The 23384-nt window shown below is 41.6% G+C and overlaps 3 protein-coding genes across 3 annotated transcripts in view; 1 reads left to right on the top strand and 2 right to left on the bottom strand.

Moving 5' to 3' along the window:
• Nucleotides 1–12831, top strand: part of LOC308297289 (ankyrin-3-like) — a gene marked incomplete at both ends in the record, with an annotated part of 206468 nt that extends 193637 nt beyond the window's left edge. The window contains 10 exons of the mRNA XM_080740702.1: nucleotides 99–176; nucleotides 1136–1219; nucleotides 1367–1489; nucleotides 2162–2226; nucleotides 10665–10750; nucleotides 10897–10980; nucleotides 11177–11372; nucleotides 11655–11908; nucleotides 12399–12647; nucleotides 12782–12831. Coding sequence (XP_080596828.1) covers nucleotides 99–176; nucleotides 1136–1219; nucleotides 1367–1489; nucleotides 2162–2226; nucleotides 10665–10750; nucleotides 10897–10980; nucleotides 11177–11372; nucleotides 11655–11908; nucleotides 12399–12647; nucleotides 12782–12831 — 1269 coding nt within the window. The remainder of the gene's footprint in view (nucleotides 1–98; nucleotides 177–1135; nucleotides 1220–1366; nucleotides 1490–2161; nucleotides 2227–10664; nucleotides 10751–10896; nucleotides 10981–11176; nucleotides 11373–11654; nucleotides 11909–12398; nucleotides 12648–12781) is intronic.
• A 2717-nt stretch (nucleotides 12832–15548) lies between these two features.
• Nucleotides 15549–16703, bottom strand: LOC308297288 (leukocyte elastase inhibitor-like; the record flags this gene model as incomplete). Its single annotated transcript, XM_080740701.1, has 1 exon — nucleotides 15549–16703. One exon carries the CDS (start codon nucleotides 16701–16703, stop codon nucleotides 15549–15551), a length of 1155 nt encoding a protein of 384 aa, XP_080596827.1.
• A 1739-nt stretch (nucleotides 16704–18442) lies between these two features.
• On the bottom strand, nucleotides 18443–22829 carry LOC308297287 (leukocyte elastase inhibitor-like; the record flags this gene model as incomplete). Its single annotated transcript, XM_080740700.1, has 2 exons — nucleotides 18443–19383; nucleotides 22604–22829. The coding sequence occupies 2 exons, from the start codon at nucleotides 22827–22829 to the stop codon at nucleotides 18443–18445; spliced, it is 1167 nt and encodes a 388-aa protein (XP_080596826.1).
• Between the last annotated feature and the right edge of the window lie 555 nt (nucleotides 22830–23384).

Raw genomic sequence — 23384 nt, 5'->3', positions numbered from 1 at the left:
ACATTTTGGAAACAGATAAAACACTGATACTAAATGATCTCACCCCTCTTTGTACTTGCATATCTGTTTGTGAAATGACCTTATAATAACCTCTGCAGCAGTACAGTAATGAGTCTGGCTCGGACGAGGAACGGACTGTTACCACCAGAGTGTTCCGGCGACGGGTCATTCTAAAGGTACCCTGCTTGACCTGGCGTGCAGGCAGGGCCTGGTTTGGTTTGGTTTGGTTTCATCTGGTTCTGTTTGGATTGGTTCAGGCTACAGTCAAGGGTGGGGAGTCTGGGGACTTTGGTGTGCATTGCAGTGGTGTTGGGGTAGTTGAGCATAGTTTGCGCTCTCTTTCTATTTCCTCCCTCTTGGTTCTATTCTATGGGTTTGTGTACAGTATGTACAGTATGTGTCAAACCTTCTCACACCAAAATTTGCCTTTTTGAGAGCAAACGGTCACGTCTGAGATTAAATTGTGTGGTTTAATAAGTTTGACCAGGTTAAATGCAAAATAGGTTAATTTTATCTTCCTGACTGAGGAGTTTCAATAGATGAATTGTATTCAGCAGCATCAAAATGACAATTCAACGATTTGTTTTGGTCACACACACACACACACACACACACACACACACACACACACACACACACACACACACACACACACACACACACACACACACACACACACACACACACACACACCTCTGTCCAATAGCCCCACCTCCTCCATCTCAGCAGTGCTTCGCTCTCTCTTCTCTACTCCTCAACTTCACTTGAAAATAGTCTGCGTGTCACGGTGTTTCGTTAATATAATAAGAGCTTCCGCGACCAGCTTTGTCGTTCGACATTGAGCATTGCAAGGCTTAGCTTGTTCGTCAAGCCATACGAAAGTATCTGTAAATATTTAACTTTTGGGCAGCAGACTTTGTTGTTGGAATATGCTGTAAACAAGCTTGCATTTTCATGCAAGCTTGCACAACTTATGGTGTCTTGTCGCCTAACATTCAGTCTCTTACTAACTTGGATGCTCTCTTCTCTTGAGGTGGGTTTGCAGTGTGGTGGAGGTGCTGTTCAATTCAACATTTTGTATTGCTAACAATCGAACCAATCATTTTTGGTCCTGTATTCATCCCCTAATCATCAGGGCGAGCAGGCGAAGAACATCCCAGGCGAGTCTGTGACCGAGGAACAGTACATCGATGGAGGCGGTAACCTCATCACTAGAAAAGTAATGTGTGACTTTTGTCCCCCTGTGCCGTTCAGTTGTGACCTTGTGTCTTTAGCATCCATTACAGGGAAAACAAACCTCTCTAATCTCCTTCAAAACCTCTATCCTCCCTCCTTCCACATACTTCCACGGCTGCACATCCGGCAGGTGATCAGGAAAGTTATACGGCGTGTGTCTCCCCCCACACCCGAGGACCAGGGAGAGGACAAGGAGGGGATGTGGACCCTGGGAGACCCTTGGCCCAGTCCCATCCTCCAGGAGGAGCCAGAGGTTGGCATGACGAGAGTGAAATGGTTCTCCCTCTGAGAGTGTTCAAGGGTTCAAGGCTCAAACAGATTCACTTGATATAGCAGCTGTATAACATAAGAGACACAGACCTCTTCTCATTGTCTGAATGAAAATCTTCATCTGCAAAAACACAGTTGGTGGAAGGTAGAAAACCACTCAATGGTACACTGCAGATAATTTAAGCCCTTTTGAACCCGACCTCAGAGGGGAACGTTGTGTGACGGTCTCTCCTTTGTGTCAGTGTTACAAAGAGAATGCTGACCATGGCCTAGTTGCTTTGATGGTGTGCTACTATTGTGTGTCGGCTGTAGCATGAAACCATTAGGGTTGACATGATGCATAACTTAGTTCATTACAGAACTAATCCATGCTATAACCCTGCACTGAAATGCTTGTCAGGCTCTGTGAATTCTAACGTCATTTCTCAGTCCCCAGGTGTCTTGTGGTAACTGTGACACTAATGCTAGCACTTGCTGGGTTCTACTGTGTTCAGATTGCTGGTTTCAGGTTGCTCTTCCTAAGACGCGTGGAGTGTCACTTTTTCCTCTAAGCTTGCTGTTTCGGGTTGCTGTGTTGGGTTACAACTTCTCTCCTCCTTTGGAGGATTAGCATAACACATCTCATCTATATATTTATTGGTGTTTGTTCCAACAGGGAGAAGGAGCTAAGAATGGCAGGAGAAAAGACGAGAGGAAGTCAGGAGATAAGAAGCTTCACTCGTAGGGATGTGCTCTGCCAGGTAGTGCACTATTGTATGGTGTCCATAAAATAAAACAAAACATTCAACATTTTTTCGGTTCGTTAGTCCACTGCCGTCTTGGGCCCTCGATCAATTTATGAAGGTTGCATAGAAATCATTCTGCTGTATAGTCTTCGATATGCATGAAATGAAAGAGATGAAGAAACTCAGATTCTATACTGGAGTTGTGCTTACTGAGTTTGAGGCGAGACACAGTGAACTTCAAAAAAGTAGACCACATTTGACAAAATAAATATGTAATGCTACTGGTAAGAAGGAAGTGTGGGGGGGTCTCTGTTACAGATTATTTTGTTCTTTCTCTGTTCAGTTCTGACTTTCTTGAGAGATAACTCATGTACTGGAGGCCAGTGTACATATCGTCGTTGTCGGGTGGAAACCTTGTGTGTCCAAAACTGTTCGTTTTTATCATAAAAAAAAGAACTAAACTATTGAAAACAAGCACACAACGCCTCGCGGTGCGAGGCGTTGTGTGCTTGTAGATCGGCTGTGCGACTTCTGTTCGACGACCTTGCATGATGAAGCAGGGCTTTACTTGTGAAAGAACGTACACATTTGAAACTTGGAGATACAAGGTTTCCACCCGACAGCGACGATATACTGTAGCATCTTTGTGTCACTGACAGACAGCTTAAAAGCTGAGCATTGGCAGTGTTTCTCCCTGTCAGTAACCTCGCATCACCAGGCTTTCCACACGGAGGAAAGCCTGCTTCTCATTCCAAAGTGACCACTGGGTCTAGGCCTCGGCAAAAAAAGAAAGTGGTTTCCAGCTGTGGTTTCCGGTTGCCTCTGCATTGGTTTTGTTCCCCTACATAATGCCAAATAAATTACCGGTAGTTAATTCTCGCTAGTTGCGTCAGTATGCATATATGTTTTTGTGTCTGTGTCTGCATTGGGTGGTTACAGAGGTAGTGGTACGCATACCGGTACATATTGGGCTGTGCGGGCGTGCGTGCTTGCGTGTGTGCGGGCGTGCGTGCGTGCTTGTCTTTTTGTTGTTGTGAGGACTGGTTTTAGCAACTAGTTTCTATGGTAACTATGGTCACCATAACAACCCACACAGACCATTATGCTCCTCCAGAACCAGTGGATGATCTTGTCAGTTATTGTTAAAACAAAAAGCATCTTCGAAACCTTCACATTTTATTCAAATAGTTATGACTGCAAGTTCTTATTTTGAAATACAAGGATACTGGTCATTTCCTTCTCCATTTAATACCACAATTATTTATATGCACATTTTGGGCATTAGGAAATGGAGCATTTATCTCTGAAATCCTTTCTGCCCTGTTACATAAATGTAGTAAAGCATCATTTCTTCTATCTTTCAGGTGTAGAGAGACTTCCCGTGTCTCCTGGGGGATGAAAGAACAACAGGAGTAGAGAGCCAGAATGGGAAGACTCACGGCCCAACGGTGCAGTGTGCAACTTTCCATTTCAAAAGCATGGTTTTCAAGGGAGAAGACTTGACCCGTCTGACTTTTAGCATGAGCATGAAAAACTCACTTCCCCCTGTCAATCAAGAGGACCCGGGAGGTTCTCAACAGCGGATTCGTGGAGGAAGATTCTGCTTCCTTGTCTTGTGTGACTCAATACGTGCCATTGGTCCATTGGTGTCGTGAGATACATCGAGGAGCGTTGTTTGACGTGACTATGGGAAAACACTCCCGTTACAGAGAACCCCCTCCACCTCCACACAAACACACAGGTGAAACTGAACACAATACTAGACCCTGTGACCAAAGATGGCACAAAAGCTCAATTCAAGTGGTGGAAGACGAGAAAGAAGTAAATGAAATAACAGCAACAAAAATCCCATTGAAATGAACACTCCAGATCCACATTCAACACTCGCCTTATCGTTTTTTCTTGGACCCATTATTGTCAGGATGTAAATTGTTTTGGGTTGGGGTTTTGTTCCTTCCTTTTTAAAAACTGAAACTAACACGAAGGCTTTTTTTCTGTATATAAAGTGACGACGTGTAAAATTCTTTTAAAAAAACAAACAAACAAAAAAAGAAACGATAAGTTGCAGGTTTAGAATGCACTGAGAAGGGTGAACTTTTCAAGTGCATTCAAAATTTAATCGAAGCTAAACGGTTCCACTTTTAAGGAAAGATTTGAGTGTAACTTCACATGTTCTTGTATAATTAATTATTATAGCAGGTATAATGTTTGTATATGAAAAAAAAAAAAGCTGGTTCGATTTTAACAGAGGAAATTTCCAGAGAATCTTCTGCAAATTTCAGTTAATTCCCAAAGTGGGAATGGATCTAATCCTGCGAAAGCAGCCTTTCAGAGTACTCATATTTTCATGCATGCTGTTCACATTATTTTAAGTACAATTTTTACAAGTTTGCAAACACTGTATTCAAACGAAAAATGAAACCCTTTATCTGTGTACACGTATATCCCTAACATTTGTCACCAATTTTATATTTTAAATTAAAAAAAAGGATACCATTAAAAGCATTTATCATGTTGGGAATGAGGAAACCGTATGAAGAAAAAAAATGTCCTATAGCTTCTCAAGGGTCTAATGTCTTGTCTGTCTATGTAAAAGCGAGGGATGGCTTCTGCTACGAGAAAGAAATAACCTGAATGTAAATGCTAGTAGGCTGGCTCGCTGTAAAATTCTAACTGTATGGTGTGTATTGGCTATAAGGTATAGGAGTCTCTGTACACTGTAAGATTGTTTGTAACCATTTTAGCAGTGTGTCAATTTGGTTTTCTAAAGGCTGCTGTGGTAGTAACGAAAAACTGGGGCATTTCATTTTTGGGTTTTTTGGTGAAGTATTTCCTTAATTTAAAACTTACTCACATTAAGGTCACATAAAGACATTATTTGATTGTAGCTCTAAATAGCATATTGTATGACAAAAACACTGGATGGTCAAGACAATTATTTAAGCATTAAATAAATTGTGTTTAACTCTGAAACTGTGTGATCTTTTTAGGCTTCAGAATCTGTATATGCCGTGTCCAATAGCATATTTTTTTATTTAATTCTTTGTTTTATGTTTTTTTTTGTCTTTTCTTTTTTTGATAGCTAATTTTCAAACAATTACTTTGCATTAGACATTCTCTTTGTATTGGTTTGGATTAGATGCCCATGTAGTTCAAGTGTGGTGTTCTCCTGGTGTGACGGCTCAGACTTTAGTGTGCTGATGTTTATGCTGTGGACATGAAAACCATGTAAAGGACTTTTTCTTTTCTTTTTCTTTTTTTTAGGTGAATCACGTAGGGTATTGTATCCCCTTACCCAATTATGTCAATCAGAGGAGAGAGGATCCTTTGATATGGTTGAACTATCAATTTTGTCAATTTTGTTTGATATGTGTTTTCACCTGAGCAGATTTTTCGATGTACAATTCTTACTAACAGAGTGAAGCCATTGAAATGTAACTATTCTAGCACTTTGGTTATTCAAGGTCTTCTTTTAGAGGCTATAGCAGCAATGATGCCACCACAAATGTTTCAGACGTCTTTAAAAAATCAAATAAATGAATAAAAAAAATATCAAAAAGGCATTGATTTTGCAATCAGTTGTTTCTGTTTGTGTTTTTGTCTCATTGTACATCTTTTCTTCAGAATATAAGCAAGCGGCCAGAAAGCTTATAGGCCAAGCTATTTGTACATGAAATCTTCATTTTAATGTTGAGTGTCAGTTATTAGATAGATAGATAGATAGATAGATAGATAGATAGATAGATAGACAGACAGATAGATACTTTTATTATCCCAAGGGGGAAATTCAGTAGTTTTAAAACTAGAAATACTGTTCCTTCGAAACAGTAATTGTATGTATGAATTGTATGTAATTTACATGACCTTCACGGTTTCCGTTTTGTTGACACTAATTCTTTTATAGAAATATTTTTTTATGAACAAAACAAAAAGGGATTAACCTAACTGGCACACTGCTTTTGTGTGAAAATCTAACCCTTCTGTTTTCCCTTTCTTTTTTAACTTGCTGATGTAAAGAGATTTTGACACGTCATTTTAATTAAATCACAATAAAATGAGAGCCACATTCAAAACCTGTTTTAGATCTAATGTGGTTGAGCAAGGTGGTTATTGTCCTATATCTTACTTACTACAGTTGGTAGGTTAGTGCAGGGCGGCGCCATTGCTCCTATCTCTGTGTGATGCTTTCTTTCAGTGGCAGGAGGCTTCACTGGCCAATGGTGGTCAAGGTCATCCTTTGTCATCTGTGTGTGCTGGTGTCGTGTCGTGAGCTTGTAGGTGCACGTGCGTGTGTGTGAACACGCACATCTTTCAGTGCAACACTGTCACTTGGTTGCTTTATTATTTGGTTGAATACGTTGCATGTCCCACGCTTATTCTTTTAAATATGTTTTAGTTTTTTTGTGTCGTGATATAGTAAACAGATGATAGTAAACCGTACGTTGACAGGAAATGGGAAAGAGAGATGGGAGTGACACCCAGCTAAGGTCATAGGGATTGGGAGTCGAACCCGCGTCACTGTCAGGCTAGATTAGAAGCCCCCATGCCAGGACCAATCCATCAGTGGCCTAGGCCCCACACTTACTATCTATTGCTTTCTTGTATAACTGACTGTGTAAGTCTGTGGTTCTCAAAGTGGGGTCCAGGGACCCTTACATGTTTGTCACTTCCATTTGCATAATCTCTGAGTCTTGGGGGTCCTTGAAATTAAAAGGTTTGAGAACCAATAAAAGTAATTCAGCTTGGATGAAGCTGTCCTTCCAAAATAGTGCTGCCTGCAAGCCCCTGCATCCACCCCTGTTGGGATCTATCAAGGTTCAAGGTTGTACTTTATTGTTACGTATTTTGTACAGGTACATAAGAGTAAAGTGAAGTGCCATCAGCTCCACAACTGTACACGTGGTATAGCATCTCGGCTAAAATGACATATTTTCACATCATGAATCATGATAACACATTTCATTTGCAGTGCATTTGACACAAATCTCAAGGTGCTTTTATCACATAAAATGATGAGACACTAAACCAGGGGTCATCAAAACGGGCCAATGCTTTTTTAAGTGCTTCACATTGTGCATTACATTCACCCATTCACACACATTCATACACTGATGGCGGAGGAAACCATGCAAAGGCATCAACCAGCACATCGGGAGCAATTAAAGGGTTCAGAGTCTTACTCAAGGTCAAGGCCACTCTACACTAACTCTGGGGGAGCCCGGGATCGAACTGGGAACCTCTGTTCCTATCCGGCCGCTCTACTGGCCACTCTACCCATGACCCTCTGCCGCCCCAAAATGTGTCTGTAGAAAAGACTTGGTCTTGACTGTAACAAATACGATTTTTGTACACACCCATTATAATGTTATTATTTTGATGATAAGACCCAATTACTGAATCTGAGTCTACAGGTTTTCTTTAGAAAAGTCCAACCGGTACAAGTGGTTCTCAAAAGTTCTATTTGCAAGGACCGTCTTAACTCTGAGAGTTTACAAATGTGTATGTGTACACTCACAGAGTTACAGACCTGTTATGTTAATTCGGGGCTATTTCTTTATGCGTTTCTGGTAATATTACCGTATTGTCCAAACATTTTGTATATCAGTAGCAACATTTTTCATATATATATCCCTATATAAGCTTACTAAAGCAGGCTATTTAATACTCAAATGGGTTAAAAACATTCCCACACGTTTTGCCTACAGGGCCAAGTCAGCAGGGCGTGATCTCATGTCTCGATACTGAGAGTCATTTGATTTCAGAACTTTCCATTCATGTGCGATGGTTACAATGTTGAAATGGGAGTTTCGCATAGATGAAAGTATCAAAAACAAAAAGCATACTTTTTGCAATACGCATTGTGACCTTGCGAAACATACAGGATGTTTTTATTTTTGTCTACTAGCTGGGAAATGGTGGGTTGAATAGTTGAAGGTGATCTCAAAGGTCAACCAAAGAACAGGATTCTTGGGCAGGCTATCTACCGGTATGTCTCCAACAGTAGTGCAATGGGGACCGTGGCCGGTTCTCTCATTCAGTGTCACTATGCTTGTACCTCCTGGTACAATGGTATCTCCAAGCCACTGAAGACAAAGTTTCAGACCTCCAATAAAAAGCTATTGAACCCCGGGCGGTCTCATCTTACCTCCGCTCACTTCAGTAGAGTGGAGGAGAGAGTATCTCAGCTCTGTGTCCGGTCTTCAGGATCCTAAATGCTTCTGTTCCCAAATACTTCACAGGTGTTTAACCAGGGGAAGTTCATATAATCTTGTTCTCCCCAGTTTCCGGACACTTAAGGGGGAAAATGTGTTATTATTACGCAGGCACTACTCAGTGGAATGCCCTCCCTTCAGCCCTGAAAATCCCTATATCCCTAGCAAGATCTAAGAATGACCTACAGTACCTTCCCGACCCCATGGCCGATTGGTTCATTCTCTCAGGGTACAGCCTGTCCTATATGTATTGCTTTTAACTTCATAGAAGCAATTTTCATTTTCTTTGTTTCATGGGTTGTTTGTACAGTTTTTAAAGTGCTGTTCTGTGTCTCAAGGTGGACCACAATGGAAACAAGCTCCGGATTTTTTGGTGTATAATCCACGTTGGCGTTTTCTAAATGCTGATGTTGTGAGTTTTTTTTCTACACATTTGTATTTATGTGGTGTTCACACACACACACACACACACACACACACACACACACACACACACACACACACACACACACACACACACACACACACACACACACACACACACGCACGCACGCACACCCACATGCACACACACACACACACACACACACACACACACACACACACTGAACAGTACTCCATTTGGAGGGGCCGGCCAAGTGCAAGGCCCTCACAACCAACTTGTGCACATGCCCTAGTCTGTCAAAGATAAAAACTGAAAGTTTACATCTAGCTGTGTGATGAGGTGTTCTGCTCTCAGGCCTGGAATTTCGTCATGTTAGGGGCAAGGCCACATGGCCTTTGCTTTGGGGTTGTCCATTTGTTGAGGGTACAAAGGCCAAATGCCAGGGCAGGAAGGCCATCAAATAAAACAAGATTTTAGTCCGTTGAAATAATTAACTGAATTTAAGGGTTAGGGATGATTTTAAATGTAATATGCAGAGTATCTGCTGTAAAATAAATACATTGGTATTTGCAATCTGATCCATGATCAGCCCTGTGCTAATCAAAGATACTGGATTGGTTTAAAAACTGGAGTGTACTGTATTGAGGGGCAATGACGGCCATGGCCTCCCTGAAATTCCTGCCCTGGCTCTAGCCGTTGATATTTCAGAGTTTTGGTCAGAAAGATTTCCTCCGCCAAAGGTACAGTGGTACTCGATAATAAGACATCAGGGGTGTCTCATCATTACACAGTTTAAACATGCTTGGCTTCACAGTAGTATGCTTATACAGCATGATGGAGGACTGATAAATAGGAGAAATACCCACATATTTCGATATCAAATCCACTATTCTGTCATGCTTACTTAATGTACGTATGTATGAGGCACCTGGGACATGGTTTCAGCTACAGTATTTGCTCATGGCCATGATGAATACAGTGACGAGCATGATTGCCTGGAAAACAGATGAAGAGATTACGTTTAGATGGTAAAACCTGTCATCTTGCTTTGAAAGTAAAGACTATGATGCACTCAACTATGGCAACATTATTGAACATTTTGGTTCGCAGCAGGAAGGCACGCAGTCTCAGCTCAGTCCATTGTTGCCGCACAGAAGGTGACCTTGGAGTCAGTGGCATTAGTCAAGTTCCATCACACACACACACACACACACACACACACACACACACACACACACACACACACACACACACACACACACACACACACAGTCATAGTTAATCTGACAGAGATACTGGGGTCACACACACGCACAGGCTCAGGCACCAGCAGTGTACTTTGACATGGGAGATACACTCCAGCAATGCTTACTGTCAGAATTCAGAATGGACCAAAGACAGTAACCTCCAGTACCTTTACTGTAGGTCAGATCATAAAAGAACACTTTAACTTTGCCCTCAGAATGGGCCAAGGGCTATTTTTCGAATGAAATAGGGCAGCCATAGCTGAATGGGTTGAGAGGTCACCTGAGAATACAAGACAGTCCCTGGTTTGACCCCCGGCTCTGCTCTATGTGTCATAGTGTCCTCGAGTAAGACGCGTAACCCCTAACCGCTCCCTGGCAAACAGTATACAGTATGTGAAAAAGTTTGAAAACAACAAAGATTGGAATACCTGAATTGCTACTATAGTCTTGGAAAAGCATGTGATTTGTGATATCCGCAGTGACACATCATTTTGTGTCTCTATTTTGCGATGCAATGTAGCACCTGGCAGCAGGAGTTTCCCCTTCGTGGGCGTCAGAACGTGTATAAAATATTGTGTTCACCATTTAGTTTTGACACGGAACAGACGGGCATCACCATGGCTGTCTGCAGCATGCAAGGCTCTGAGCTCGAACTAACTGGCAGTATGACAGATGGTAAGAGATTTTACAACTACAACTTACAGAAAAATACTACTAGATAATGCTATTATATATTGCTATTTAACTTCCTTTTAGGTTCAAAGATTTTACACCCTGCTTTTCTCACACTCTCTCTGTCTCTCTGTGTGTGTCCTCTCCAGTTCGTCCAGCCCAGTTCAAATGGTGCAGTCGTTACGTCTGCGCTTTCGGAGGTCTTCTGATTCTCTCTGCCACCATCGGAAGCTGTAAGACAAGTTTCATTTCTATTGCAATTGTTTTATGTATCTACTTAATGATGATGCAACATGTATTTTTAACCATTGATTGGTATATATAGCAGGCCTAACAGTCAAATGTAAAATTATTATTTTTTGTCTGTAATTGTCACTTTATAATGGAGTCAAATGTATTAATTATACTGTATGTATCAATATTCTCCAGGTTCCGCTCCTGAACCTGGTCCATCCTATGACAACAACACCTCCAACTACATAGTTGGAGGTACGGATGCCAGGGAAGAACAATGGCCCTTTGTGGTCAGTGTTCAGAACAAGACTAATGGTGAACATTTCTGTGGTGGATCCCTGATCAACAATAGATGGGTTCTCTCTGCTGCTCACTGCTACACAAACGTGAGGTAAATGAGACAGACAGAAGTTATTTATAGCCTAATGTTTAGCAGCTGGGGCCTGATTGCGATATAGGAGAAACAAGTTCTAAGTGCAGCGGTTCCCCAAAATGTTCAGCTATTTTTTTATTTTTTTATTTATTTTTTCAGTTTAGACCCAAATCAATCAATAACAAATGTTGCAAACAATAGAAAATAGCCTGCTGTATCTACCGTACGAGCACACAATGTGTCGCAATGTGAGACTCAGAAAGAGAATATAACATTTCCCTGCCCATTTCTGTTTTCCAGACCAGAAGATTTGAGCCTTGTCTTTGGGAAGCTGAAGCTGATGACCGGTCCACCTGGAGTGACCAGAGATGTTGCTAGAATTGTGTGTCATCCAAGATATCACTATCCAGACAACGACGTGGCTCTGCTCCAGCTAACTTCACCAGTCACGTTCAATAACAAGATCAAGCGTGTGTGTCTGGCAGCCACTGGCAGCGTCTTCAGCCACGGCACTCCCAGCTGGGTCCTTGGCTGGGGCTTCATCCAAGAGGGAGGTGAGCATGACATCATATGTCACTTGAAATGGAGAAAATGGCACCCTGGTGACCAAGTCATTTGACAAAGTACAGTAGAATTCCATTGAATAATGTTTTGACAGACTGCAATTTTATTACAACGTGACCAAAATATGGGTGCAAGGTTGGAAGTGTTAATACTATGCCTATCTAAGCCAAGGCAGCCGCAAGTGAGAGCCTACAGACTGATAAGATTGTTCTGCTGTTTATTGTCTCCATCTACAGTCCATCTGCCGCCCCCGAAGTGCCTGCAGCAAGTCCAAGTTCCAGTTATTGACAACCCACGCTGCCGTGGTTACTATCCAGGACATATCACAGACAATATGATCTGTGCTGGTTTGGACAAGGGAGGCAAAGACACTTGTAAAGTATGATATGCTATTCAGATCCCATATAATCTTAGCCATAATTGATTAGAACTGAAGAGTAAATCAATGTTAATTTCTGTCTTATCAGCGCGATTCTGGAGGTCCAATGGTCAGCCGCAAGGATATCTTATCCGACTGGGTCCAGTCTGGAGTTGTAAGCTGGGGTGAGGGCTGTGCTCGTCCCAGAAAGCCCACCGTCTACGCCAGAGTGGACTGGTATGAGTCCTGGATCTACTCCCACATCATCACTGGTGACCTGTGCTTCAAACAGTTCAAGTCCAAAGTTCCAGATGCTGAGAGCCGCTCTACCAGCCCTGGCCAGCCAGCTGCTGTTGGCTCAGTGCCAGAAGGTAGGTTTGGAGTAGGCTAATACAGTTTAAAGACTGACTTTGAATTCAAATTGACATACTCTGTAGTAATCTGAGTATCTGACTTCCACAATACAGTGAATGCTGTAATTTGTATACTTTTATCTCATCCTCAGGGCCGGCTGACCTTGATCCCCAGTATCTGGAGGACAGTGAGGAGGAGTGAAGGTGGGAGGCGAGCAGATGGTGGGAGGCAAGGTAACGTTTTGCAATCTCATTCAACGTGCTCTCTCTCAGAGTAAATTTAACACTGATGAATCTATTGTGAACATTCCATTCCAACACCCCCCCCCCCCCTCCCTCCCCACACACACACGGTTTGTGTTTGTAGACACAAATATTATCTGTTCACTCTGTGTAATTCTTAAGTCACAGCTTTCATGGTCTCACCATTTTCTTGTAAAATGAACTTATTTGGACGAATGGTCTAGATTAAATTAGAATAATAAATACATGCTCTCTCTTGTTTCTCTGTTTCCAGATCATGGACTAAGGAGGAAAGGAGTCAGATCCCAAAAGCAATCATCTGCTCGCTTTACATCAGCAGCGGCTCCAAAGACCACAACACAGCACATTCCTCCAAGACCTTCAATGGCTTCCACTCAAGAAACCTACAAGAACCCTCAACAACCTTCCCCCTGCTGTATACATCCTTACCCACTAGCATGTTATCTGTTTCATCCTATTTTTCACTTAAGTGAATTTAGCAATACCACAATGTAGACATACTCTGTTACAAGTGTTTAAAATATACTTAAAGTACCAAAACTAAAAGTATTGGGCTTAAAGGTGGGGGTCGGGACTTAAGGAGAGAAGAGGTGTGTGTGTGTTGCGTTGTCAGTGTGAGTGCAGAGTGTGAAATAAATGGACATGCCGTTCTGCGTGACAGACGTCAGATGTTGTAATACTCATTCTTTCAATTCCTTCAGCAAGTATTCATTTTCAAGTCAAAATCGTTGATTGCCTTGTAGATCTCTTTCATTGTAGCCTACATTCTAGATATGATGAAGGATGCTTGCTCATATAATAATCTGTTTATTGCTGGACAATTATTCTATGACATTTCTGGGAAATCCACTTATATAGTTTTAGCGTCATATTCAACATGCCATTCATTCATTAATGTTGTGGCCTAACTAGAATAAGTTGATTAGAGTATTGTAACTGTATCTGAGTAGGCCTACCAAAAAGCGTAATAGAATATCAACAATAAAAGCTCACAAGGCAGTGAGCTAACAGATCTGCTATTTTGAAATTGTTCACTGATAATGACAACACCAGGTTAACAGTGTTTTAAAAAAAATATATAATATGTTTATTACATTTTCAAACATAATCCAATAGACATGCAACATTATGGAATTGTTAAAGGGATGACATATTTTGATGGGAGACACTGCATGCAAAACCACTACCTTTCATAATCATACATTGTGGCAGGATGGTGTTCTTTACTGACAATAATCCACAGTGAAGAATCAAGACGCACCGCATCACAGCTATCAAGTAAACAGTAAAATCCTCTGTGTTGAATTAGCCATGTGAAAGTATTTAAACCTCACAGCTCCTTTGGTCCTTTACATTTCCCTCATACAAATAAACAGATTTCCATGCTCACAGGATCAGAGAGAGTAGGGAAATGTACAAACAACAAAAAGATCCTATCCCTGGTAGATTTATGTCATCCATTTCATGGCATGTTTTTAACATACTCATACTCACTTCTTGCCTGTCTGGCATGAAATAGACCGAGCAGCAGACTGGAGAGGGAATGAAGTGAACAGGATTACTGTAGCCTAATACTACTGTCAATCTGAATCATATCTTATAAGAAATATTTATTTTACAAATGCTTGCAATGAAACTTGGAAAACAGTCAATGTGTGAAAAGAACCAGTGAGAGACAAGAAACCAATATGGCTCTCATTTAGACATGATGATAACATAATCATAAGCCTATAATATGCAGGAATACAGTATATTAATTGTTTGCTGAAGAATACATTCTGCAGCAGTGATACAGTGAAACCAAAGAGCCACAAGATGGCGATACTGGACAGGTAATGGACAATGGTTTTACACTGACTATATGATGAGTGCTATAATACAATACTCCCTTTAGATAGATTAGATAGATAGCCATTTTACAGCCATTCCTCTCGATCAATGGTAATTGGAAGTGCTGTTGGTGTATTGATGGACCTAACCTGGGTCTTTTTCTGGTTGATGTACAGCTACAGACAAGTTTGCTTTGCATCGTTGCATAGTTGGTCAGACTTTTCCTGGAGGTGGGTACAAGTGGATGACATTACTGCCAGGTCATCTGCAAAATCAAGGTCTTCCATATTAGGAGAACAGGGTCCATTGGATTCGACGGATGATCAAGGATGATACTACATTCAAAGTGTTCATAGATTTTCCCAATAATGTTGACAATTTTGGAAGGCATTCCATATGCCCCATATGCCCCTCACGATCAAATTAATTCTTAAAGTCAATTAAGTTAATATACAAGGGAGCATTCCACTCACACACACTGTTCGTTGATGTTGCATATAGGGTAAAGATCTGATCGATACAACCTCCACCTTTGCGAAATACTGCCTGTTCCTCTCTCAGCTTGACATCTATGGCACTATCAAATCTCTTGAAAAGGATTTTACAAAAGACCTAAAAACTGGTGTTGGCAAAGAAACTGAGAATTGCTGCAGTTGCGCAAAATAACATACTAGGGACGGACAGAAGTGTTATGCCTCGCCAGTTGTACTTTTTTTTAACCCATGCAGGACCCCAACTCGGTGTTGTTTCTTTGTTTTTAACCTACAGTATACAGCACTTTGGTCAGCCTTTGGTCGTTGTATTATGTGCTTTATAAATAAAGTTTCAGTCGAGTTGAGTTGAAGGAGGGGAGCAGTATCGGCCTGCAAAGAGGATGCTCATGGTGGGGTTGTGTCGGATGAAGTAGAGGAAGGGGTGGTCAGCAATGAAGCAAGGAGGGCCTGCACACTTCCCACCTAGAAGGGCAACAGTGGCGACAGCTGCCTCAGTGCCCTGCTCGTTCACTTCCACAAAGGCCTTGTGCACCACCATGGTAAGAGCCAGGTCGTTGATTGGAGATATGCCAGAGAAGTCACTCTTTGATTCGTCAAAGGCATCTACCATGCCCATCTTGATCAAGATCTCTTTCATGTCATACATCTCTTCTGTCTTGAAACAAGGCAGGCCAACCAGAACCTGCTCCTGCTTCATCATGTCTGGATTGGTCCAGTCCATACATTTTTCATAGGTCAACTCCTTTTCTAGCTTCTCCAGGCCTGTCGTATCGTCCTCCATCTTAACGGGAAGAAAGACAAGCATGCTAAGTTCTTTCCCCGTGTAGGGCAGCTCCAGGACATTACAGTTGACCTTAGGAATGAAAGCAAGAGGGAACCTAGAGTCCTGGTACATCATCTTCACTGGCTTGCTTTCAGTCTTGCTGAGTCTAAACTGTTCATCCCTGGTGTGGTCCTCATGGAACGCCTTGTCCCACTTGGCTTTGAAGTAGATGGCATTGACCAATGCCATTCTGGTAAGTCCATCCACCACATCCGGGACAAGCAAATCCTTGATTTTATCTTGAGTCCGTTTCTCCACCCAGCTGTTTATGTTCATCCTGGCTCCTTCTGCGTTGCCACAGAAGTTCACAGGCTCCAGCTGTGCATCATAGTGTTTTCTTGTGGCGCTTAAGAACTCCTCAACAAACTGGTAGGACTGCTCTCCATACAGACGGTTGGCCAGGCTGAGAGAGTAGGACTTCCCTGACTTGTTCAGGTCACTTATAAGCTTAGAAAAGTCCATATGCAAGTCATCCTTAAAGTGCAGGACCTCTGACATCTGTGTTGCTGTGTTGCCACGAGCCCCCAACAGCACCATGGCCAGAGCAGAGGAGATGCTGAGAGGAGAGTAGAACACATTGCCAGTGTTATTGTTTTCTGACAGCTGTTTGAACAGAGACAGGGAAAAAGTGTTGATGGCCACTGCCAGGGGGGTCGTTGGCATTGTGATCTGTGTCTTAATCAATGTCCAAAGGCTACAACTCACAAAGTATTACAGCTTTAAAAAGGTTTAACTTGACATTAGTATAAAAACATAATAGATTTATATTAACCAGTTGGCTCCAACCGTTCTTTTAGGGTGTCCAGTAAGAAATTAGTCAGCGAATACTTGACATTGAGGGACTTCAACTTTTGTTTAGATTTATATGAGTTGCTACAGGCCTCAAAAACATGATGCAGTAGTTGCGGTGCATTTTACTTTTATGCTGCTGTTCTTTCGCATCATCACCATGATGTCAGTCATGCTCAAAAATGGAGCCCTGTTTCAGTCTTGCCCAAATAAGGGGCTCTATGACATCAAACTGGACTCTAGTCAAATGTATCCATACTAGATACCTCTGATACCATGTGTAAAACAATGCAATTTCAGTTTTTGAATAATTTGACAGAACCAAACACATTGACTGACAGCCGTTTCTCAACCAGAGGATGCACAGATGAAACATCTACTGATCCTAGACCTATGGCTGTAGGCCTATCACGTTGCAAAAACTGGTGTTGGCAAAGAAACTGAGAATTGCTGCAGTTGCGCATGTTTAAGTGGATGTAAACAATGTACATACACATCCAACAAAGGCGATTTAAACTACACTATCTTTCGACAGGCCAGAAGGCGGAGATGATGTTTTCACCCTGTCCCTCTGTAGGCTATTTGTGTCAAATTGGCAGCACGGTGGCACTATATCAGGCCAGGTGTTCTGGTTAGAGAATGTGTGTTATTATTATCTGTACTAACCAGACAGATCTTTGGAGCGGTGAAGCCGGCTCCCACTCAACTCTGTCCTCAACTATGCAGTACGAACAGTTGCAATGTCACAGGCTGACCAGTGGCAAGCCTGGGTAACCAAGTGGCACTGTTGAGCAGCCTAGACACACACACACACACACACGCACACGCACGCACGCACGCACACACACGCACACACACACACACACACACACACACACACACACACACACACACACACACACACACACACACACACACAAACTCTCTCTCTCTCTCTCTATTATGTAAATGTAGCAATACCACAATGAAGACATACTCTGTTATAAGTTAAAGTCCTATTTTCAAAAGTAAAAGTATGTAGTGATTGCATTTGGGTGGGCTAATCAATAGAGAAAAGTCATTTTGTGGGTGAACTACTCCTTTAATCCTTTCAATTCCTGCTACAGTACACCTGAGCAGCAGACTGGCAATATTTATAACTGAAGTGAACAGAATGACTGTCAATCTGAATACAAACTATCTTTCTTAATATAAATGCTTGCAAGTTTCAACGAAACTTGGAAAACATGCGGTCAGTTTGTGAAAATAACCAGTGAGAGACAAGAAACCAAGATTACTCTCATTTAGATGTAATTATATAGGTCTAAGTGTGTAACACAAGCCAATAATTATGCAGGATATAATTGTTCCCTGAATTGGGGGGGGGGGGGATTTCACTCAATACACTGTTCGATGATGTTGCATAAGGTAAGGATCTAATCAAATCTCTCGAGAAGGATTTTACACAAAAAAACCTTACTGGGGACGGACAGAAGTGTTATGCCTCGCCAGTTGTACTTTTTTTTAACCCATGCAGGACCCCAACTCTGTGTTGTTTCTTTGTTTTTAACCTACAGTATACAGCACTTTGGTCAGCCTTTGGTCGTTGTATTATGTGCTTTATAAATAAAGTTTCAGTTGAGTTGAGTTGAAGGAGGGGAGCAGTATCGGCCTGCAAAGAGGATGCTCATGGTGGGGTTGTGTCGGATGAAGTAGAGGAAGGGGTGGTCAGCAATGAAGCGAGGAGGGCCTGCACACTTCCCACCTAGAAGGGCAACAGTGGCGACAGCTGCCTCAGTGCCCTGCTCGTTCACTTCCACAAAGGCCTTGTGCACCACCATGGTAAGAGCCAGGTCGTTGATTGGAGATATGCCAGAGAAGTCACTCGTTGATTCGTCAAAGGCATCTACCATGCCCATCTTGATCAAGATCTCTTTCATGTCATACATCTCTTCTGTCTTGAAACAAGGCAGGCCAACCAGAACCTGCTCCTGCTTCATCATGTCTGGATTGGTCCAGTCCATACATTTTTCATAGGTCAACTCCTTTTCTAGCTTCTCCAGGCCTGTTGTATCGTCCTCCATCTCAACGGGAAGAAAGACAAGCATGCTAAGTTCTTTCCCCGTGTAGGGCAGCTCCAGGACATTACAGTTGACCTTAGGAATGAAAGCAAGAGGGAACCTAGAGTCCTGGTACATCATCTTCACTGGCTTGCTTTCAGTCTTGCTGAGTCTAAACTGTTCATCACTGGTGTGGTCCTCATGGAACGCCTTGTCCCACTTGGCTTTGAAGTAGATGGCATTGATCAATGCCAGTCTGGTAAGTCCATCCACCACATCCGGGACAAGCAAATCCTTGATTTTATCTTGAGTCCGTTTCTCCACCCAGCTGTTTATGTTCATCCTGGCTCCTTCTGCGTTGCCACAGAAGTTCACAGGCTCCAGCTGTGCATCATAGTGTTTTCTAGTGGCGCTTAAGAACTCCTCAACAAACTGGTAGGACTGCTCTCCATACAGACGGTTGGCCAGGCTGAGAGAGTAGGACTTCCCTGACTTGTTCAGGTCACTTATAGGGACTGTCGGTTATGACATCACCGCAAGATTCGGGGCTTAACTCCGCCCACTTTGGCAGCCATTGCCATTGCTAGGTCTTGGATGCATCAAGATCAGTCTGTACTAGTTGTGGGCTCGCCTGGAAGGCGAGCACACGTATGTTATCTTCATTATTTATCTATCAGTCAGTCAGTATCCTCAAAACTTTGGCGCGATTCATCTCTTAAACGCTTACACCTTTCAACACCATTCAAATTTTTATGTGTTCAGCTTACTGAGGACACGTGTGCTTGTATTTTTGGTTTTGAAATGTTTTGTAGTATAAATATAAAAAAATAAAATGTTTAACTTTAAGCACCCAATGCATTTCCAATGGGTTTAGTGAGTGGAGAGAAGGATAATAGACCCATGTTTATGTTAAGGCGCTGTGGCTGCAGTGTTCACACTTCAGATATGCTATCTATATCATTGCGTTCACACAGGTCTGCTCTCTGATTTGATCCAAATATCTAAGCTTTGTGATGTATATATTCTGAGTTAAAACTACAAATATCTATAAATGTCCCTCTCCACTCTACTGATTGAGACAGCTGTGATTAAAGGCCTGTCTGTCATTGGCTGTTCTGTGGTGCTGCAAAGTAACTAAGTACATTTACTCAAGTATATACAAGTACTTGTACCTACAGTACAATTTTGAGGTACTTTTACTCTACTTTCCATTTTTGTTACATATACTCTACTATAAATACAGCATTTGACAGCCTCAGTTACTTGTTACTTTGCAGATTTTATTATTAATAAAAAACATAGATGGACCACTTAATACTGCTATGAAGTTGATCTACAATGTGCACACGCACGCACGCACGCACGCACGCACGCACACACACACACACACACACACACACACACACACACACACACACACACACACACACACACACACACACACACACACACACAAACAACTGTTACTGTGTTACTGTGAAGACGTTTGCTTGTATTTGTCTTTGAGACATGTTTTGTAGTGTTTTAGAAATTGTTCTTAAAAAGAATAAGGTTTTAGGATCCCGGGCAATGGGATTTACAGTATATATCCTAGAACCCGCAGGGACAATCAGCCGTACTAGTGGTTGTTGTTGGTTTTCAGGGAGATATCACAACCGATGCATTTTCAAATCAGATCCACAAACACAATAAAAGTCATGCTCCACTCCTCAGTCTGGAGTGGCCACATAGAAGAACACCTTGGTTATAGACATAGTGGAGGACAGATGTGATCTGGGATTGTTAACCTACAGTATATGCACTCAATATACACCTCTAGAACACATAGAATATGTACAGTAAGGTTCAGTAGAGTACAGTAAAAGTACAGTTAGGTTCAGTAGAGTACAGTAAAGTACAGTAAGGTACAGTAAAGTACAATAAAGTACAGTAAAGTACAATAAAGTACAGTAAGGTACAGTAGAGTACAGTAAAGTACAGTAGAGTAACGTAAATTACAGTAGAGTACAGTAAAGTACAGTATAGTAAGGTACAGTAGAGTACAGTACAGTAAGGTACAGTACGGTACAGTAGAGTACAGTATAGTATAGTACAGTAAGGTACAGTAGAGTACAGTAAAGTACAGTACAGTAAGGTACAGTACAGTAGGGTACAGTAGAGTACAGTAAAGTACAGTAAGGTACAGTACAGTAGAGTACAGTAAAGTACAGTAAGTTACAGTAGAGTACAGTAAAGTACAGTAAGGTACAGTAAAGTACAAAACAATACAGTAAGGTACAGTAGAGTACAGTAAAGTACAGTAGAGTACAGTAAAGTACAATAAAGTACAGTAAAGTAGAATAAAGTACAGTAAGGTACAGTGGAGTACAGTAAAGTACAGTAGAGTACAGTAAAGTACAGTAGAGTACAGTAAAGTACAGTATAGTAAGGTACAGTAGAGTACAGTACAGTAAGGTACAGTACGGTACAGTAGAGTACAGTATAGTATAGTACAGTAAGGTAGAGTACAGTACAGTAAGGTACAGTAAAGTACAGTAAGGTACAGTACAGTAGAGTACAGTACAGTACAGTACAGTACAGTAAGGTACAGTACAATACTGTAGGGTACTGTACCTTACAGTACCTTAAAGTATCCTATTTGTTGGGTTGGAATCGAGCCCACACTGTTTCGAAGGAACAGTATTTCTAGTTCTACTTGTTGAGCAAGCAACGATACTTTTACTTCAATTGCTCTAGGCTTTGATTGCATTTCAATAAAACCATATTTGATCAACATAACGATCACACACATTTTACTGTTTATAGGAATGTTATATTATTATAAACCGATCTTTATTTCCAAAGCAATGGATGAATGTGATGGCTGTTCTGATCTGCTTGTGCTCTTTCTGCGCTCATGCATGGACAGCCGAAGTCGCGATTTTAGCGTGATATCTTTTTATTGGGAGACAATAATGAGCACCAGCAAATGAAAGCAGACATTCCAGTGAATATGGACACGTTTAAATTTTAAATTTTTTATGAAAATTGACAGAGTAATGGCCGAGTCAAATTGCAAGTCGTCTTGGCAGTGGCCCAATAACTGGCTGTAGGCACGCTATGTGGTGTAAAGTAATTAAGTATATTTACTTAAGTACTGTACTTAAGTAGGCCTACACTTTTGAGTTATATGTACTTTGCCAATATTTTTACTTCTTCTCCACTACATCTCTGATCCAAATATTGTAGGCCTGCTTTTACTCCACTGCATTTATTTCAAAACTTTAGTTCGTAATGCTAGGCCTAGGCCTACTATACTTTGTAGATTGTGATTATTATTACAAAACATCATTAACCACTTCAGCATATACATATATTTTGACCATTTGAAAATAGCCGATCTACAAGCTTACAATGTTAGATCCATGCTATTTTCAAAAGATGTTTTGATAACTTGAAAGGGACATTCTGCACAATGAGTAGGCCTACTTTTACTGTTGGTACTTTAAGTACATTTTGATACCATTACCAATACTTTTAAACTTTTACTCATGTAAATTTTGAATAGGCCTACTGGACTTCGACTTGTAATAGAGTACACTTGCATTGACCAATCCATCTTATCTACAAACAGCGAACTGTCATTGCTGTTCTCCAGTCATTGCTTCCTTTTATCCAAGAGTCTCACAAGAAAGATAGCAACAAACATGGCGGGCGGAAGTGGCCGATTTTCGCAAGGCCACGCCCAGTCCTCACCCCCTATAAGCTTAGAAAAGTCCATATGCAAGTCATCCTTAAAGTGCAGGACCTCTGACATCTGTGTTGCTGTGTTGCCACGAGCCCCCAACAGCACCATGGCCAGAGCAGAGGAGATGCTGAGAGGAGAGTAGAACACATTGCCAGTGTTGTTGTTTTCTGACAGCTGTTTGAACAGACACAGGGAAAAAGTGTTGATGGCCACTGCCAGGGGGGTCGTTGGCATTGTGATCTGTGTCTTAATCAATGTCCAAAGGCTACAACTCACAAAGTATTACAGCTTTAAAAAGGTTTAACTTGACATTAGTATAAAAACATAATAGATTATTAACCAGTTGGCTCCAACCTCTGTTCTTTTAGGGGTGTCCAGTAAGAAATTAACCAGTGAATACTTGACATTACAATCTTGAAATGAGTATAGTGGGACTTGAACCCCTAGTTTAAATTGAAATGAGTTGCTACTGCTCTCAAACATGATGCGGCTTACTTTTATGCTGCTGTTCTTTCGCATCATCACAATGATGTCAGTCATGCTCAAATATGTTGTCATGTTTCAGTCTTGCCCAAATAAGGGGTTCTATCACATCAGACTGAACTCTGGTGTTGTCAAAAGGTATCCATACTTCGATACTTCTTTGATACCACCTGTGTAAAACAATGCGTTTATCTTCGTTCTGTCAGTTCATACTCCATCCTATGAGTAGCGCTAGCGAGCCAGGAAATACAGAACCGTCTTTCTTTTACTCCCGCAGGACAATAGCTATTGGACGAAGGGCATGTC

This window comes from Nannobrachium achirus, assembly GCF_963921795.1.
Source record: "Nannobrachium achirus genome assembly, chromosome: 13".
Lineage (NCBI taxonomy): Eukaryota > Metazoa > Chordata > Actinopteri > Myctophiformes > Myctophidae > Nannobrachium > Nannobrachium achirus.
Note: the sequence above shows the minus strand (reverse complement) of the source record. Positions and strands in the feature narration are given on the sequence as shown.